This window comes from Chiroxiphia lanceolata, chromosome 7, assembly GCF_009829145.1.
Source record: "Chiroxiphia lanceolata isolate bChiLan1 chromosome 7, bChiLan1.pri, whole genome shotgun sequence".
Classification (NCBI taxonomy): domain Eukaryota; kingdom Metazoa; phylum Chordata; class Aves; order Passeriformes; family Pipridae; genus Chiroxiphia; species Chiroxiphia lanceolata.
The window spans coordinates 34648015-34667295 of NC_045643.1; the positions used below are offsets into that span (position 1 = coordinate 34648015).

Consider the following 19281-nt stretch of genomic DNA (forward strand, 5'->3'; position numbering starts at 1 on the left):
GTGCAATCTAACCTCCTGAGCTATTGAGGTGCCCTAACACTCACCTATTGAGCAGGTCATCTCTTCAGTTATTGCTTTTGTGAATCTACACATGCTTATCTTCTTCTGTTTATCACTAATGAATCATCAAACACCTACTTATGTGACAAGAGATTGCTGTTTGTGCATTACCAACGTGAAACACGAGTGAGAAAGTGTTGGATGAGAAACTGTTGGACTACACAGCTTGTTTTCTGAAATCTTTAGTGGTGCCAGCTCTTGTAACACTCAAAATTGTTTATTTAAGAAATATTTTAAGAAAAATTCAGTGACCAGCTTGCATAACCCTTTTTTTCCCCCTCCAGGTTGAACACACATTTTAAAAAAGCTTTTACAGTAGTCCTAAATTAATATTTCCCTTGAGTTTCCATGTTAGTTTCAGACCTTCTTTTCTACTCACCTGTGAAAATGCGTTTTTACTTAGAGTAAAAACTTACTTACACATCAGTTCTGATACTATACACATTGTGTATAGGTACATATCTTGATATTTTCAAAACATACTTTTTTTGGAAGGGGAGTTGTTTCATTTGTTTGGTGGAGGTTTCTTTCTTTGGGTTTTTTCTTTCCTGAAAACGCATGATTATTAGGTTTCGTAGCAGGTGGGGAGGATAGTAGTATCATCTTCTTTCCAGGAAAAACTCATTTAACATCCTTTTGAGGCCAGCAGACAGTTCCCTCTACACAAGCACTTCTTTGAAGGCCACTGTCAGAGGTCATGAGAGGCACAACATGTACTAAATGATGTGCAGCTGGCATAGGGAAGCCAAAAGGTGTTTTATGCTTTTTTCCTCCTTTTTGTCACCTTACAATATGGGCATTAAATTAGAAACCATTACTTTCATGAGATCTGTATTTCATATGAGGAGATGGTAAGCACAATAAATTATTGAACCAGGTTGATAAATTATCATTTTCTCCATCAGCCATCCTTCTGCCCATCTAAGACTTGAAAAATTCCAAATGCCTCAACACTTTTGCAGAGATGCCCAGGACTAGACAGACAAGATTCACTGTTGGTCTGCTTGTTCTACATGAAAAGTGTCTTTACTCTTAAGGCCAACTACCTTGAGGACGGACCTTTTATCATCACTGACATTGCTTTCCTATATCATCTTTTCATCCTCCAAAAAGAGGGGATGCATGAGAAGGTAATTGGTTCTATTCATGCACTTTCATGTGAAACAAATGTTCTGAAATGTGTTTACACAAAATTCCATTAATACATGTGACTACACTGATCTGGTCACTAAGAGTTGATAAAAATAAAATAATTGCTGTTATATTAGGACATTCTGCACAATCTAACTGCTAGAAAGTAAACTTAGGTAGAAGTTTTAAAGGCATTCCACTACAGAGCTTTCCTTCTGCAAACATCAAACACCATGACTGTCTTGGAAATGAAAAATAAACAATTAAAAAATGCACAGCAAAATAAATATTCTCATATGAGTTTCCCAGGACTGCATTCATGATACTAATCTCAGTTGTGCAGAATGAATAATCAGAGTACCAAGAGCATCATCCATCTCGATTTGTCATTTTGAACTTTGGTTGTCATAATTTAGTGTTTATGCAAACACTTGCATAGACCAAGAGGCCTATCACAAGGCAGAGACTCCAGAGTGCTGGTATGTAAATAACTAGTATAACCTCTGTGGGAAAACAAAAAGATCCATTAGACAGAATTAATAAAAGTTTAGCTCAAAAGCTCTTTGCGTTTTTTTATAGGTTTGCATAGAGATCCTCCATTCAGCAAAGAACTTTAGAACCTGGTTTGTGATGGAGCACATCATGTCACCCTTCAAGGTTACATGTATTTTTGTTTTCTGTTCAATGAAAGTGTGGCTATTGCTTAGCCTAAGAGTAAAAGGTCAATGAACAGTGTAATTCAGGTTTAGATTTATCAGAAGTTTCATTTCTCTGAACCCACAAACTGCTTCACGCTGCTAAGAAAATCATCAGTACTGTGGAAGAAAAATTTTACCCCGATGAATACTGTGACACAGAACAGTACTAGCATTTCACATGACTGTTAGTGCTCAATGCTTTCACAGGAAAGCAACCAGAAAAACTCTTGCAACTACATCCTGAAGAGACGGATGCCTTAATCAGTGATGCAGGCATGTTTAGCCAGGTTTTTTTCCTTCTAATTTTGTGTTAAGTTAAAACACAAATAATGTGGCATTAATAACATCAAGAAGGCTGTGGAAATGTGGAAAGTTAAAAATATTGTTCTTGTTACTTGTAAAATTTTATAGAATTTCATGCTCAAAAATATTTTACTGAACTTAGGAGGATGCACATATAGGTTATTGATCAGGTCTCAGTCTTTCACCCTTCAGCTCCTTGTGTGTTCTGCACAGCACCAGAGCCTGTGGATTCTAGGACTGTTAAAGGATTGTGGAAATAATTCCCATGGAGAACCTTGTTAAAGCAAAAAAAAAAAAAACAAACAAAAAATCCATTGGGGATTATTACACTGATGTGTAAAGATCTTCAAGCACGGCAGTGGTAGAGCTCAGTATCTCCATCAAAATTCTGCTACATAGTTACAACTGTATTCTGATCTAATAACTAATATCTAATAGCTCCACTGACATCAACTGTGTATTTCTCAGGAAATTAATTTTTTTAAAATAATTTAGTCTCAAGCAAGGGTAAAGTAAATAAAAATGTCTCACTGAAAGGAAACACAAGACATCACAGAAAGTAAATTTCATCAGGCCCGTATGAGTTCATGATTTCAACCTCATGTTACTTGTACACCCACTAGTTAAAATTTAGTTCTACCTGAGTACTGAAGATAAGAGATTCTCTGCCAGAAAATAAACAGTAATAATGTTTCTGAAATGTCCAACTACTTACACCAAATAACAACTTTAATTATAGAAAAAAATGAGGGCCTAATCCATCTCTGATGATGTCAGCAGAACAAAGGCAGAACCTGTGGAATCATGGCTGTGTGGTATGAAACTATTTAATACAGTATTTTTATAGAAAAAATAATAGTTTTAAAATTCTATTGACATAATGTACAGCTATACACCTAAGTTATCCAAAGACGTGCAGAGCTGCAAAAACATTCAAACAGAATTTGTATAAAAAGCAAAAACTGTCATTAGGAAAAGGGATTTAGCCATTTGTACAAAGTAATGTTCTTCGCTTCAATTTTGCTCTTTCTTTAGCTTTCATTTTATAAGTTAAATTTAAAAATTAGTCAACACACTGAATTAAGTATGTAGATTTTCATTTAAATAAATCAGTCAACAATTTTTTTATAAAGTATTAACACTTCATTGTAGAAACATAGGCAAAATGACTATTATAACCAAAATGAAAAATACTGTTCAATTTAAAAAAATGTACTTAAACAAGAACCTGAAAAAGTTTATGATATGCATAACATTGTTCAAGCAAAATTGCACTAGTATTACATAAATCAAGAGTTTTATAAAGGCCCCAATATGGCAAAGTTTAGAAATAGGTAGTATGCATGCACAATAGTACAACAAAAATTTTTTATAAAACAGCAGTTATTTTTGTAATGCTTGTACAAAGGGAATAAAGAGCAACCACAAACATATTTAATCTGTTAGGTTAATATATTATGATAGCTAAAAGTCAGTCATGTCTAGCAGAGGAAGGAAGAATCCTCCACAGTATATGTGTGAATATGTCTTTTGTGCCTTTAAAGTTATGTATAAAATATTTCGATTCAGTTCAAACCTGAAAGCAATTGTATTCTTTATTTCCATCAAAATTAAAAAAGGTGAGTCAGATTTTGCCTCTTAGCAACAACAGAAAGCAGACCAGGTCAGAGAAGTGCTGGAAACTGATACTGATGCTTTTCACTTTTGATAATTGGATTTTGACATTTAACCCAGGCTACTGAAACTTGGGCTTTGGTAAGGTTTCACTAATATGCAGTTTGGTTCGTTTTACCTCCACAATACCAGAGTTTATCTTAATTTAAAGAAACTGCTGTGTTTTGAATTCTTTAATATCATAAACAGGCGTGAGGGGCTTTTTTTTGCGATTGTCAAAACCAAATGCTGTGATCATCTGAGTGTGCTTAAGGTTTGGGGTTTGGCTTTTTCCCTACTGCTCGGTACGTGTTGGGGAATTATTAATCCGTAAGTAATGCGTGTGATTAAGTGAAAAAACATAACACATGTGTAGGCAATGCCCTCTTGTGCTCTAGGGTGGCTACTGTCCTACAGGACTGTTGGAGTTCAGATGCTTTGTCCCACAGCAAGTAAGGTTTCAGCTTCCAAGATATATCTTTACTATGTTCTATAAGGTTTTAATAAATACAAAGCTTGTTTACATGGTATATATGTTTAGTATATCATGTACAGTCACTGAATTTCTGAAACATAATCATTGTGTTCATGCAGATCATTAGATGTCTCATTTCTATAGTCTTGTTTACTTCTTGGCAACCTAAAGCTAATTTAAAAGCAAGTTATGTATGTTTGTGAAAAGTTATCTAGCTTCATCAGGATCTGAAGAGAAATTCTAATGGGCACAAAGAAGAGAGTAGACCATTCAATCATTCTTTCACCATTTAAAATAAACAAAGTTACACACTGTACTACAGCTTCCAGACTACATAATGAAAAAGTGCAGATACCATCTTCATTGATTAAGTAGAACCAAAAAAGTTCATAGAAAATAGATTGCTCATTTTCACGCTACAAACGAATACTTTTTTTGCCATTTTAACAAATTTAAAGGTGTGTTATTTCAGCAGCATTGTTGTAAATTGTACCGTAGTGCAGTTTCTTTTTCATAAAAATACCTTACAAATGGTCAGTCAAAAGTCATCAGCAAAAGAAAAACCCAGAAAACAATCAACCAAACAAAAAACAGAGGTAATGCTGATGCCAAAACAATTATAATACTGTTGGTACATAGAAAAGTAATCCTTATATTTTATACATTTATACAGAGTATAAAAGGTAACAGCAGATTATGCCACAGTCTCCCTTATCCCAATATCTATTTTCTTTGGAAGAAGTTCTCTTCTTTCATCAACACTTGCTAAGGAGTTTCGACAGTTTTGTCCATCCACGTATAACTTTGCATATACTGGATTGGCGTAATTTGTTGGCTGCAGAGAAATTAATAAAACATTAGATCAGCCAGATTAAACCAAAATTAACATTTATGGAAATGGAAATGGTTTTGTTAAAGCAACAACAAGTACACATAAAATACAACAGGACATATTTAATAGATACCTGGACATCTGAAAACCTGATAATGAGTTAATTATTTAGTTAAAAATTAAATTCATGATGAGACATGCTATTAAAATAACAAATGACATGACATGCAGCATATTATGATATTAAAACCATAAAACAATGACAAAAACTAAACAAAAACCTTGAAAAAAAATGTCTCTGAGGTTGACTTGTCCACCTTATTACACTGGAAGATTTCAGAATAGATATGAAGGAGTTTATAGAGAAGGTGCACTGTGAGACCATGTGACAAGTTTAACAGTAGAAAACTGCAGCCAACAGTTTCCATATATTACCTGTTCTAAGACATCAGCATCCCATCAATAGCTGACCATGTTTTCGAATTCTGTGGCCCAAATACACAACATGATTTGACCAAAAAAATTCAATACTTGCGTAATGTAAATTAAACTTTAATAATAAATCATCGTAAGTGTTAATATATCATAGTAGTTACAGATTGAGAAATCTTTTCTCAACAATTTTGGTAGTTTGGACTGTAATGAAAAACATCTATTGAAATGAATGGTACTTCAGTATAGGACAAGTCCATTTTTAATGCTGCAAAACACTTCAGTGTGTGAGAAATCTCCTGAGCCTGACAGCACAGAAGGATGTAATAACATGGAGGAAAACTTTCTCTCCTGTCACTCATGCTAAGGAGAGAACATTATCCAAGGTCTGTCATGTCTCTACTACTTCCTTCACACTTTGTGCCTTTATTGTCCCTAGAAAACCTTTGCTATCCAAGTCGATGTTCAGCTTTTTGCTATAATAACTGGAAAGTGTGTCTTGTGGTCAAAATCTTCCTCTTCCTTATAACTAGTGGGACAGCACAGCTGTGCTTTCACAAATGCTCAGTCGTACTCCAGCAAGCTCCAAAACAGGGAAATTAATTTGTTTGGTGTACATAAGAAATGGCTAAACTTCAAATTACCCAAAGCAAAAATGGGTAGGTTTGCTTGACTTGCAAATAGCCTGAGTACACCCTGGGAAACAAGGAATGAAAGATGTCTAGAGTCTTAGTTCTTCTTTTCCCTGTTGATCAACACTATTTCTGAGCCCAGGATTACAGTCAGAAATTTAGGAGAACAGAAATTTAGTTCTATTTCAATCATCAGGACTTTTTATCTCATTGACAACCATTATTAAGGATGAAAAGCACAACAGAACAGACATCTGGCATCTATATAGTGCCTTATGGAGTTATTAAAGTTATATATAATACTAATCTTTGCCTCATGATACCTCTTTGAGTGGCTACTGATAGCATAATGCAGTACAGTGAGGTACAGAAAGAAACTGGAGTGACTAGAATTTACAAGAAAGAATTAACGTTACAGATGGGCAAATATTCCAGCTTTCATCATCCATGGTTCTGTGCTCCATCAGAAAAATCACACCCTATAAAAATTGTTAAGCTACCAAATACAACATATTACAATCATGCAAGAACGTAAATGGCACAAAAGATGAATATATTTTGAGGCACATGAAAATGAATGTTGACGTCTCTTTTGTAGTTTGAATTTCAGTGTTTGCAAACATAATGCTAAAATGTAGTAAAAAAATCTGATGTTTCAGAAGGAACTGGTTTATGATACAAATCCATTGAAAACTGAACAATCAAAAAAACCCCTGCAAATAATAAAGGAAATTGTTAATTTTGGTGTGCGTCAAAGTCCTCTTAAATAAAAGCACTTGTTTCCATTCTTTGGGATCATATTTCAGTTTGATAAACTTGATGAATGCCTGTAATTACATAAGAACTGCAAATACATCAAGATACATGGTTGTGAATGACATTCTAAACTTATATGATGTTACGGAAAAGCATCACAGTGTTTACTGGTTTTTCATTCCTTTGCAAAGACAGACTTGCAGTTTTAGATCATGTTACAATGATGGGTACAGGTGAAATTTTGTATGCAGGGAGGGACCCTTTATTTCAAACAGAAAAATGTATTATTTACTGTTGTTGTTCTTTCCATTAAAAGAAAAAAAAAACAAAATTAAAAACAAACATAAAATGCCTTTAATCAAAAATGACAGACAAACTTTCTTTAGAAAGGGGCTGATGTGGAATGAAATGGATTTGAATCATCATTTCTCACCCCTGTTGATAGTGGTCCTTTCAAGTCAGAGTTTAGGTAGATTGATGGAGCTGTGTGGGGAAGCTTGAATGCAGTGGGCCCTCCCCCTATGTATCTGGCCTGTATAAACAGAAAATTTTAGTTTCTGTGCTAGCAGAGCATTTTCCGTGTGTAATTATCGACACTGTTAAGTAAACAGTGCAGCAATTAAAGACAATATTTTAGACTGATCTACATTTAAGAAAAATCTTCTTGTAGGTATCCCTCAGCACGAAAAATAAAATTCAGCATTTTGCAGTTATTTTCCACTAAGGATTAGAGCCAGACTTCACAATAAGCACTGGCTCAGTCATTCTGCCTCCAGTGAGTAACTCCATTTTCAGCTTACCTCTTGTATTCAGCACCCTGACTCTGTGATTCAGCAATGACATTCCTAGAGCTACCAGTAATCCTGTTATTGCTTTGTCAGAAATGCCACAGAGGGATGGCTGCCCTTTGGTGTATGTCTGATTATGGAGCTCAAGGAAAGATATGGCAGCATTACCCCATTCATCCCGGGTCACATCACTCAGGGAGCTCAATCACTAGAGAGTGGTGCTGCAGAAGTGACAGCATCTTATACAAGGAAATGATAATACTTACTAGCTTTGTGTAAACATTTAATCTAGCTATCCTGCCAGGAATTCCAATTCTTTATGCCTTTGGAAGTTTTCAGGTGTGAAATAAGTTAGTCTCATATGTATGCATACACTCTTTGATGCTTCAAACATAGGCTGTAAAATAATGTATTTCCATTCAATATTTGCCACTAGGCTAAAAAGATAGATTGTGGTTTGGCAACTTAAGGCAGATGTGTCTATGACAAAAAACTCACTTTGTAGTTCAGTTCTAACATTATTTTGGTAAAATACAGGTACTAGGAAAAATGATCATCAGCAAGAATCAGACTACAAAACAGCTGTTAATATATACATGACATTTACTCTAATGAAATCCAACTTGCTTTAATATTCATTAACTAAATCTAAATGTCATTGTTCTGTGCTTCTATTCATTACATTTAAAGTCAAAGCCTTTGTAAGACATAAAATAAGTTGTGGTTTTGCCACTAGAAAAAGAAAAAATTACCTTTTCTGCATTTACAGTAAAATCTGAAGCTAAAAGACCACCTTCACTGTGGTCATGGCCCACCTCATACATATTATAGGATGGATTGCCGATTTCTACATTGATTCCTCCATTTATCATGGGTTGTCTTCTGATAGTTTTTGTCCTACAATGCATAAACACAGAAAAAGAGAAGCTAGAGAGTTTTCCAGTATTTTTTTTTGGACATTATGTTTAATATCTAAAAGCAACAGGATGAAAAAGTGTTTCCTGCAGAGACAATCAGCAAATCCTTCCATTTTCCAAGCAAAGTAACAATCTGAGTCTATGTACAGTCTACCTACCTCCCAGAAGCCAGAGGTAGAATGTTACTGTTTCTCTCAGTTTGACTGTAGTGGTGTGAAATCATACAAAGTGCTAACTAGTTGTCTAATAACCCTGACTTCCTCTGATTATCTATCTCCAGATTTCCTTCACTATCTCCTGACTTCCTCTGATTATCTATCTCCAGCCTTTCCTTCTAAAGGCTTTTCCAAGGAAAGCCTTTAGAACTCATTGCAGATTCCCTGCAGGAATGAAGATGGAGCGAACCTGAGTCATGTTCCCTCCCTCATCCACTTCACTTCTATCTCAAATTGGTTGCCCAAAGTCAGCTGTAAACTGAGGACAAGCAAATGGTTTCATTACAATGCATTAAAAATGTATGAACTTCTCACAGCTCCAGTTTGTATTCCCTGCCAGTGGTTATTGGAAAGCTGAAGTTCAACTTCATTTTTTTTCAAGCTTTGGTAAAATACAGTCTTATTTTTAACCTTGAACTAGGTATCAGTAAAGATAAGTGATTGAGTTTAATTGTTTCAGTTGCTGAATTCATTTCTTTTAGCTAAGGAGGTGATTTCAGTCTGAGTAATAGAAATAAACTCAAGAGGGTAATTTTTTCCAAATGCAATATGTTCTCTAGAATTACAAGGGAATAATAGGGAGGTCACAGTCAGGATGACAACAGTAGAGTCCTCTTGTTGGTTGAAAAAGCTGCAGCCAGTGTTTGAAATCCAATATACTAAATGGTCTGTATTTTTAAGAAATAGCATAGAACAAAATATTTTCTAAAATAAGCACTTTACTGTAGCTTACAAGTGCTGAACAACTACACCTACTTTAGCACTTAACAGTCTTCTTTGAGGAGATAAAATAACCCTAAAATATATTTTCAAAGATAATTTTAAGAAGAAAATTGTTTATTGAGGTTAGTTCTATTTCTCTACTGAAAATCTATTATTTAACAAGTGATTCTCAATAACTTAAATAATTTACAGGCCAGCAACTGGTTTTCAGGATTTAGCTATCACTAAAGTTTGTGTTTTAGGTACAGCAGCACATAATGACATCCATAGAGCCTGGCAGGGTCAGCATTAATACCAGTATGGACAGGGAATGTATTTATCTTGTTGGCTTTATAAAAAGGTTTTAAAAATTAATGCTTACTAGTTTACACCAGAGTTTGCAGGGGAGATGCCAGACCATAGCAACTTAAAAGATTCTTTTAGCCTGAAGGACTGAAACAGCCACGTAAATGGTCACATTTGCAGAAACGGCAGATTCATCACATATTTCTAAAGGACTTAACAACAAGACATTATCTTGGTTTCAAAGGCGGGGTAACAAGCCCCAGGAGAAAGGAAGACAGCTGCTCAAGGTCAATGAGCAGGACAGCTACAGGCCTGAAATAAATGGTTTGCTGTCTGATTCCTGCTCAGGACTTCCCTAGCGGGCCATGTCCTTATTACTAGGAATCTTTCCTTGTTAAATCTGCATCACCATCAACATCAGATTCTTGTTTCTCTGAACACGAGAAAATTAGCAGCTCTCTCAGGTGTGTTTATGCAGCAGAAACACTCCCTGCCTCCCTGGCCACCCAACATGGCCTTTGAAGAAATGGCCAAAGTCAAAAAGTCTAATTCAACTGCCCAAGTTCATCATCAGCTCTAAGGCAGCTAAATTCAAGGGAACAAAATCAATCCTGGAATTTGGCTTCCCATGCAAGATACTAAAGGAACACAGTAATGACAACAAGGTTTGGAACTCTACAGTAAACACTTTCATCATTGTTTCCATCTTCACTATAACTTGAACAATATTAATTATTGTTTCAATGAAATACATTAATTCTATTTATTAAGCTCTCTAATTCTCTGGATAAAGTTATTAACACTTGTTATTAACAGCCTTGGCAGGATGGAGCAAGGTGGATAAGAACTGCAATTTCTTTTTTCTAGTGTATGTGGAATATAAGTATAAATAACAGACGTGGTTGTTCCAGCAAGAACCAAAATATAACTAATACAATTCACTGCATCGAGAAACAGGTTTTGGATCATTTGGTGTGTGGCTTTTTTTGTGGTTTTTTGTTTGTTTCCTTGGTTCAGTTTTGTATTTTTAATATCTACTCAACACATATAAAGTGATTTTTTGTATATCAAAAGATGCATTTTTAGATTTATTTTTTACCTCATATATCAATATAAAATTACTCACCTTCGTTTTCTTTTGCAAAGAAATAGTCCAATTACCAGAGTAGTGATCAAAGTCACCAGTAAAACAAGAGGAACAATGATTGCTATGCTTCCTAAAATAGAAGGGAAATATAATTGCATACTCATGGCTTCACAGCTGTAAAACAGTTAAATTAATCAAAAAAGAATAATTTCCCGCACCAACAAATGCAATTTCATGTTATAAGCTTCACTGATTTGAGATTTTAATGCTGATCAATTAAAAAAAGCAACCTTATTACAGATAATAGTGTACACACAAGTACTCTTATAAACAAATCAGGAATTTCCTCTTTCTGGATACCAATATACTTTGAACTAATTCCCTGCTCTCATTTGCAGCAATACCCTGTGAAAATATGTGGAATTGCTGAACAGTTTGGACTGGAGTGGCCTCTGACTGCCACCATCATCTTCAGCAGTTTATGTCATAGAGCTATTAATTTAAAATATTCAGTAGACTTAGCTTTGACTGAAGAATTCATTAGCATTTATATGTATTTACTACTTTTATTTGTGGAAAACCAAAAAGTAGTGAACAATATTAATTTCTAAATGGTTGCTGCATTCCTGCAGCAATTTTACTGCATTGCACTTGAGAGCCAACAATTTTGTTATGTTGATACAGGCAATGACAAAAACTATGTGCTTATAACAATAATGTTTAATGCAGCAGAAAAACAGTGCCCAGATCAGACAGGGATGTTAAAGGCGAGGAGGGAACAGGGAAGAAGTAAATGGGCTTAACATTATTTTGGCAGATAATTTCACTGAAATGAGACTACCTGCAAAATTAGAGTCAGCAATTGTGCCCTTTAAAGAATTTCTCAGCCTTACTGTAAGTACCTGGTAGTAAAGAAATACATGCAACAAATAATTTTATGTTATAAATACTCTGGCCCTTATAAACTACAGGACTCCAGCATAAAGCCAGTGTGGAATGGCATGTTTAATATCACAACCCTTAGCTGGTGGAAAACAAAAATATTGCTGGTTGTTTCATTGGCTCCATTTACTGGTTTATTAAAAAAATAAGCTCTTGGCAGTCTCTGCTCAACATTAAACACAGTCTAAATAAAGAATTGAAAAATGCCTTGAATTCTGCCTGAAGGCTTACTGAAAGCCAAGTCACACAAAATGAAGTACTACTGAATAAAAAACTTGAAGCATCCTGAATTCACTTCAGCTTACGAAGATTCAGCATGTAAAGGACATTACAACAAGGGCATTTTAAGAAAACATTTGATAAATAGCTGGATTAAGTTCTACTTAGGAACACCCCAAAATAAAAAAACCAAACCAAACCAAAAGAAAAATAGGTTAATTTTGTCTTGGCATGTAAACTTCCAAGAAAAAAACCTCTTAAAAACAGCCCACCAGGCATGAATTGCTGTTTGGTAACCATGGTGCAGGCTGGGGTCTAAGAGAAGTCATTTCCCAAATTAGAGCAAGTATTCCCTCAGCATGAAATACTGATCTAGGTTCTGGCAGCTTTTTTGCCTATTTCCAGTTTTAAGTGTTCTTTCACTTGTCTGGATCACTGGAAAGATTTCATCTAAGCATCAAGCTGACCTGAATACTGGGTAACTCATTTTACTGCTCCACTTGGGCTAAAAGTGATGGAAGCACATACAGCAGGGTACTATCAGCATACTCAGCACTCTGCAGGGAGCTTTGTCCAGTTTAAACTGCCAATAGTGTAGCAATACCTTCCTTTTATGCTCACAGATGTGTTTAAAAAAAATACGACAGGAGCTATTCTTACTTCCAGGATGATTTTCACAGTAGGTAAAATTCAAACCTCTGCAGACAGCCAGTACAAAAGTTATGCACCACTTACAACTCTATTTTTTATGCTTTCAGTAGGACTTAAATGGTCAGAGGTCTCACACTAGTTCTCTGCACTGTGTTGATATCGCCAAATGCTTGTCACTTGATACATTTTCTTTAAGAAAAGTGCAGTTAGCCCTTGGAGCAGTGAATGTACAGCATGGCCTGCATCCAAACCACCTCATGTGACACTCAGTGGCGATAAAAAGTCAAGAAATACCTACATTTGGGGTTTTTTTAAAAGAAAAAGATGCAGGTAACCAGCACATTTCACAACACGAAATCACATTCTATAATATCACCAGCTTTAGATTTCTAAACAGAGGCAAATTTGACAAGTAATAGCAGTTAACTGAAGGACTTACTTGTACTGATATTGTCAGACTTGCTGCTTTTGGGAGCTGGCCTCTCACACTGTGTGCCTGACCAGTTGGCTGAACATCTAAAAGGATCCAATTAAGATGGTATAAAGTTAGTAGATGTCATCTATTAACACAGTAACCTTAACACAGTAACCTTTTAAAGTGACCACCAGCATCTTCTCAAGAGCTACACGAATGACAACAGTGATTCTACAAAATCAACAAGAAGCCTCATGGAAGGAGCCAGCACAACTCTGCCATGGCTCTTACAACATTCTGAGTGCATTTTTAGTTTAAAACTAGAGCTTTGTGTCTTCAGTTCCTGTTTTTACCACTGTAATCTTCATTCCAGAGTCCTTTTCAAAAATGCTTGAATAATAAAACAAAAGGCTTAATCAAAAGAATATAACATCCTATAATTTTAAATTTTGAACTTTATAACTAGATATGTATTTGCAGAAATATAAATACGTGTGTGTCTGTGTGTGTGTGTAAGCAGGCATGGGAGTGAAAGCATCAAGAGTTGTCCTAAAGGGACAGGAGCCCTAAATACTGTTTATATTCAGAATATGTGCACCAGGAGGCAGGTGCCTGGATAAGCACACAGCTTATTCTGCTATAATTTCCTTGTGTGAATATCAATAGGCAAATATTTCTTCCATTAGGATTCAGAACACTCTGTGCATACAAGCAAACACAAGGAGTCCATGGATGCAGACTCAGCAAATCCATCAAAACCAGAAACAAATACCTGAATGAAATTCGATTGCTTATTCATCCTGCTGTAAATATGATTAAGTTTACTACAGAACCTCAAATTCTCTGTGTGGAAACGGCAGCAAGTAGTCACTTTTCATCTGCCTCTGTTGCATATTGTGCAATGAATCATGTTTTTTCTAAGTATTTTTGAATTATTTATGAATTTCAATGTAAGTTATCTTTAGGGAGGTACAATAGAGTGTTACCCTCACACAGTTCTAAGAACTCCTGCTACCTGATGCCTTTCTAAGGATTCAACAAATTGCAAAGTTTAGAGAGCAAGTTTAGAGTTTAGGATGCTTAGTGACTGACACTGTTCTATACTAAAAGAAAGTCTGGAAAGATACAAAATATTCCAGACAAAACCAGTGCTGTTCTTACAGGAGACACCCAGTCAGCTTTGCTGGGGATGCTTTTGATTCTTTTACCTTTGCAGGTCACTGCAAAAGAATGGTTTTTTTCTCTCTTTGCTCCTAGGTCTATTCCAGCACAACCCAACACTCAGATAAATCTCTTTACTGGGTTTCATATTAAGCTTGAACTTTTTTCTGGACACTAATTTCGTTTTTGGTATGATGGGTTACGAAGGTGCTTAACTCAAACTCTACAGAAGGGAAGGCACAGAGAGTCTTTAAAAACATTACGATTTATTTGTATATATTGATTATTATTGCTAGTTAATTCAAAAACTGTCACACAATAGCTAAATTGCATTATAACTTAGAATTTTGCATGTTTATTGAAATAAGTTTGCTTTCTTAAATAAATATGGCAAATACACAGTTAAGTTTCCTCACTGCAAAGGAACCCCCAATTACCAATTAATTATACACGTTATAGTTCACAACAACATACTTTATAGCGGAACTCAACTGACTTTTCCACCTGCTTACCACCACTTGAGCACATTCTAAGTCACAGGGAACACATGACTTTAATCTTTCAAAAGATATATCTGTTACTTTTTTTTTTCAGATCTCTTTTTAGCAATTATATAAGATAAAAATACTTGCACTGACAGCCTACCTTACTAAGATACTACTTCGGGAATTTGTTTTTTTAAAATATCAGTTTTCAACCTACAGCTGCAAAATAAGTATATCCACTCTTGTAGAGAAACACTATATATCTTTATATTTAGAATATTCTACTGGACTCCAAGCTGATGGCATATGACAACCATGAATTTTGCATCATTGTTGCTTGGGATTCAGCCCATGTGATTAAAACTTGTTATGAGAGGCAATATGCATTTAATGCTACACTTTTGAAAGGGAAAGATTTATTTGAGACTTGGACAAATCTGAACTCTGTACTTAAATCCTTATATTCAAGATTTCAAATGCTTCCACTGTATATAAGAATCATGATAAATCTGTCTTAAAACAGTTTAAAAAATATAAGATAGTGAGACTAGAAAAAGAATCACCATAAGCTCATGAGAAAATTGTGTATAATGTGCAATTATGTTCTCCAAAATCTTATAGCAGGTATGACATCACAAGAGCTGGTAAAGAAACAAATCCTACAGGTTTATATGCAATAACCAGAGGGAATAAACTAAGGCAAAAATATTGCAGTTCTTTCCCTATCTTGGCATTTTAATTGTAAAAATCAGCAATACTGAAATACATTTGAGGCATTTGATAGAAGTCTCATAAAAACATCATTGGTTGCCACTTCATTTTGATATTTTCCAAATGCTTGCTGTCTCCAATAAACTTCAAAGAGGCTGAAGCTGGCAGGATGGCTGTCATTTCCTTCTAAACTTTGAGGTAAAACAATTGCCCAGCAAACTACTACAGACTTGTCTTGGGCAGACAGAATAAGAAAAGAAATAAAGCCCAGGGGAAAGTTATGTTTTCTGCACAGAAGTTTGACATACAAAATTGGCCATGAGCAGGCACATGAATAATGATGGGGTTGGGACATGGACAACAGTTCATGTAGGAACATGGGAAATGAGCAGGTCTTAACCAGTTTCAATTGTCTTCACACAGAAATTGTTCTTAATAACATAATATGTTATTATATAACATAATATTAAAGAACATAAAATGTTCTTAATAAGCATTTTCTGGTATTAGGACACTGAAAATCAGACTGCTCAGTACCTGGCATGGGAACTGACTCCTGGTTCAACTTGATGCACAGTAGTTTGTACCTTTACAAATAATTTGGTACCAGGAGCTTTTGTTCTGTACCACTGCCAATAGCTGTATGGTCAGACAGGGCATTTGCAGTATGGCCAAAGGCACTGACAAAGCTAAACTACATAAAGCCACTGGTTTCACATTTATATTATCACAAACTGGGAATAAATAACACTGAAAATGCCTAATCTGAGCTACCCAAACAAATACAGATGGAAACAGATGGGGAACTTGACAGTGAAGGACAGGTTGGAGTCAGTTGAGTGCTACAAGGTGCTACAGTGAACATCTTAAGGTGCAAATCCCCAGTTCCCAACAGAATCAGTGAAGGATCAAAGAGCAGCAATATCACAGAGAATGAGAGTGTGAAAACTGAATGTGAAATGGGATAAATAAAGGCTGTACACAGGCTGTTGCCAAGGTCATTAATAAAACTATGCTACAGTTCTCTCTGTTACAATTGAGTTCTGTGTTCAGAAAGAGATGCCTGCTTGGGAAATGCCTTCTGAGATACAGGATGCCTATGCAACTGGAATTATTTATGTTGAGGAAATAAAATAATATTACAAAGAGAGATGTTTTAAAAACTTTAAATCGAGATGATAAAGGTGTCCCACTTGTAGTGAGGAATATTTAGAGTGAAGATATTTACATTTCAGAGATTGATCATGCTGTTGTTACAGAATCTATTCATGAGAGAAAATGCCTCTCTCTGTTTCTGTATAATCATTATAGGTCAGTGTGCTCAAACACTCTAAACTCAATTATATGGGCACTTGACCAAAAGAAACCACTTGACTATGAAATGTCTGAATAAATAGAAAAAAACTAGTAAAAAGGGTAATTTGGTGGCAGTGTGTGGGGTGTTTTTAATTTTGTTTCTCTTTTTTCCTCCCTTTTTTTGTGCTGTGGGCACTGTCATAAAAATATAATACAGCAGGCATAATATGCAGTTAAAAGTGCTTTTGTAGACAAGTGCTTTCCAACTCAATATACCAGTGTGTATCCAAAAAATGACAGAAAGCAGTACTGAAAGATTATTCTAGAAGTATAGCAGAATCTGTGAGACATTTCTTACAAAATAGAGGTGGAAAGGGAATTGAAAATATTTCTTATTTAAAAATGATATTTCTTCATTATACAAAATAATTTTCTAACTTTTCTTCTTAGACAAAGATAGTAATATACAGCAAAACATCCTAATAAAAGTGTCCAGCCTCATTATTTTAAGAACACTTCATTAAAATTTCACTGGAATATGTCTTATCATTAATATCAAAAGTATTTGTAAGATAAGAGAACATCTGGTTTACAGTTATTACTATCTGTATTAAATTACATTGAAAGACAGAAATCAAAATAATCCCTTTTTTCACCCAAGCTATAGCATGACATAGGATGAGAGAAGCCTTAAACAAAACCAAACCACTGAACTATTATAATGAATTTAGCAACATTTTGTTGGTATGCTGTGCTCATGGAGGGAGCTGATATTATAGAGTTAAACCCACAGATAAACCCTCAAAGGTACAAAGAACTTTCATAACAATGAAAGACCAAACAACCCAAGACTGATCAATAATGGCACATTCTGTACCTTCTGCTATATTGTAAAGTATCATAATTTTCAAAAAATAACTTTTCCATAATTATTTTATAAATTAAGAGACCACATATTAATAGTCTAATTAGTTTTGTCTAATGAGCATCACTTAGCATCTTTATAAGGAAAACACTGTAGAAGCTAAGGGGTAGATACTTTAAACATTACCTGAAATAAATACAGATTACCTCACAACCCAATAAACTGAGAATAGGAAAATTGCATCATCCAGAAGCAAGTAAAACAATAAAACCTTCACTTTTGAGGAACTCAAAAACATCTTAAATTTAGTCACAATATACATGAAAAAATCAAATGGGACCTTAAACATGACTTTTAATTTGTGTATGACGTTAGTATGTACAAATCATCATTCACAGTTGTTGCATGGTGATCACTGCAAAGGAACAAGCATTCAAGTACAACTCAGCCTCCTTCATCCCAAGGTAAGAAAAAGAAGTTATTAAACACCATGCTATTAGCAATGTGCACAGTACAGATGCTATAAAAGTAGTAATAATGAAATAAATATATAAAAAGTATGCATGTCTAGATGACTACTACTGAAGCTGAAATTACAATAAGCAACAAAGAAATGCAAAAGAAGAGACTGAAATGGCAAAATAAGAAAGGAATGAGAAATGACTGGATCAATATGAGACAAACCATGTTTTTCTCTCCTCACAGAGGCAAAGGAAGCAGTAATGTACAGCAGCAAATACTATATAAATTTTATCTGAATCATGGGCAAAGGATATCTGCATTACAGCCTAGTTAGTAAATGTTCAATGAAAAATATACAAACTCCTCTTTTCCAAGATCATCTCATTTCTTCCTTTGACAACCACTCTTCAAATATCTTTTTGCTTTTAATACTTGAACTAATACTAGTTTGTTATACAAAGTGAATGAAAGATCTTCTATAATACAAAGTTATAACCTGCTGATTATGTTCAAATCCAAGACATTTTTAACAAAGATACTTTCAGCTGAAAAAGAAAGCTCTCAAAGAATAATCCTGTGAAATTCCTGTTGCAATTGTAATTGGGGAGCTCATTAAATATACCCCAGGAAATCACATGGAAAACATTTATTGCAAGAGACTCCATAAAATTTTCTGTTCTGAGTTGTACTGCCTCTCAGGGTTACCACTGCCTTTCCCTCTTAGGCAGCCTGCTCAATCCTGACATTGTTCTACACCACAGTGGTTTTTTCTACTCAGCCTTCAGAAAGTACCAGTCAGGAGATTGCATAGTATGGGTCCTTTCTTGTCCACAACTGGATTATGTATGTACCTGAACCTCTTTTTGAACAGAGGTTTGCCATGATGATGAGTTACATTTAGTTACAAACTTGGGTGTAATTGCAGCACTCGTAAAAGTTGCACATGTACTTACATAGAAACTGTTCATATTTGAAGATTTTTCAACATGAAAGGAACGTCAGGAGGAAGATACAGCATCACAGGTACGCAAGATGGGGAGGAATTCCTCTGTCAAGAGGAATGCACTCTTTTCCTTCCGACTTCTGT

General features: G+C 35.1%; 1 protein-coding gene across 9 annotated transcripts in view; it reads right to left on the reverse strand.

The window, feature by feature from the left end:
- Positions 1 to 3003: 3003 nt before the first annotated feature.
- LRP1B (LDL receptor related protein 1B) overlaps positions 3004 to 19281 on the reverse strand; it is a 672101-nt gene continuing 655823 nt past the window's right edge. For 5 of the 9 annotated variants that reach the window (XM_032693191.1, XM_032693190.1, XM_032693199.1 and 2 more), the window contains 5 exons: positions 13239 to 13315; positions 11027 to 11117; positions 8513 to 8657; positions 7406 to 7504; positions 3004 to 5155 (listed from right to left, as the gene is read on the reverse strand). In XM_032693191.1, coding sequence (XP_032549082.1) covers positions 5015 to 5155; positions 7406 to 7504; positions 8513 to 8657; positions 11027 to 11117; positions 13239 to 13315 — 553 coding nt within the window. In that variant the 3' untranslated portion in view covers positions 3004 to 5014. Of the gene's footprint in view, positions 5156 to 5587; positions 7505 to 8512; positions 8658 to 11026; positions 11118 to 13238; positions 13316 to 19281 lie in introns of all 9 variants that reach the window. The other 4 variants (XM_032693193.1, XM_032693192.1, XR_004358017.1 and 1 more) reach the window with 4 other exon arrangements.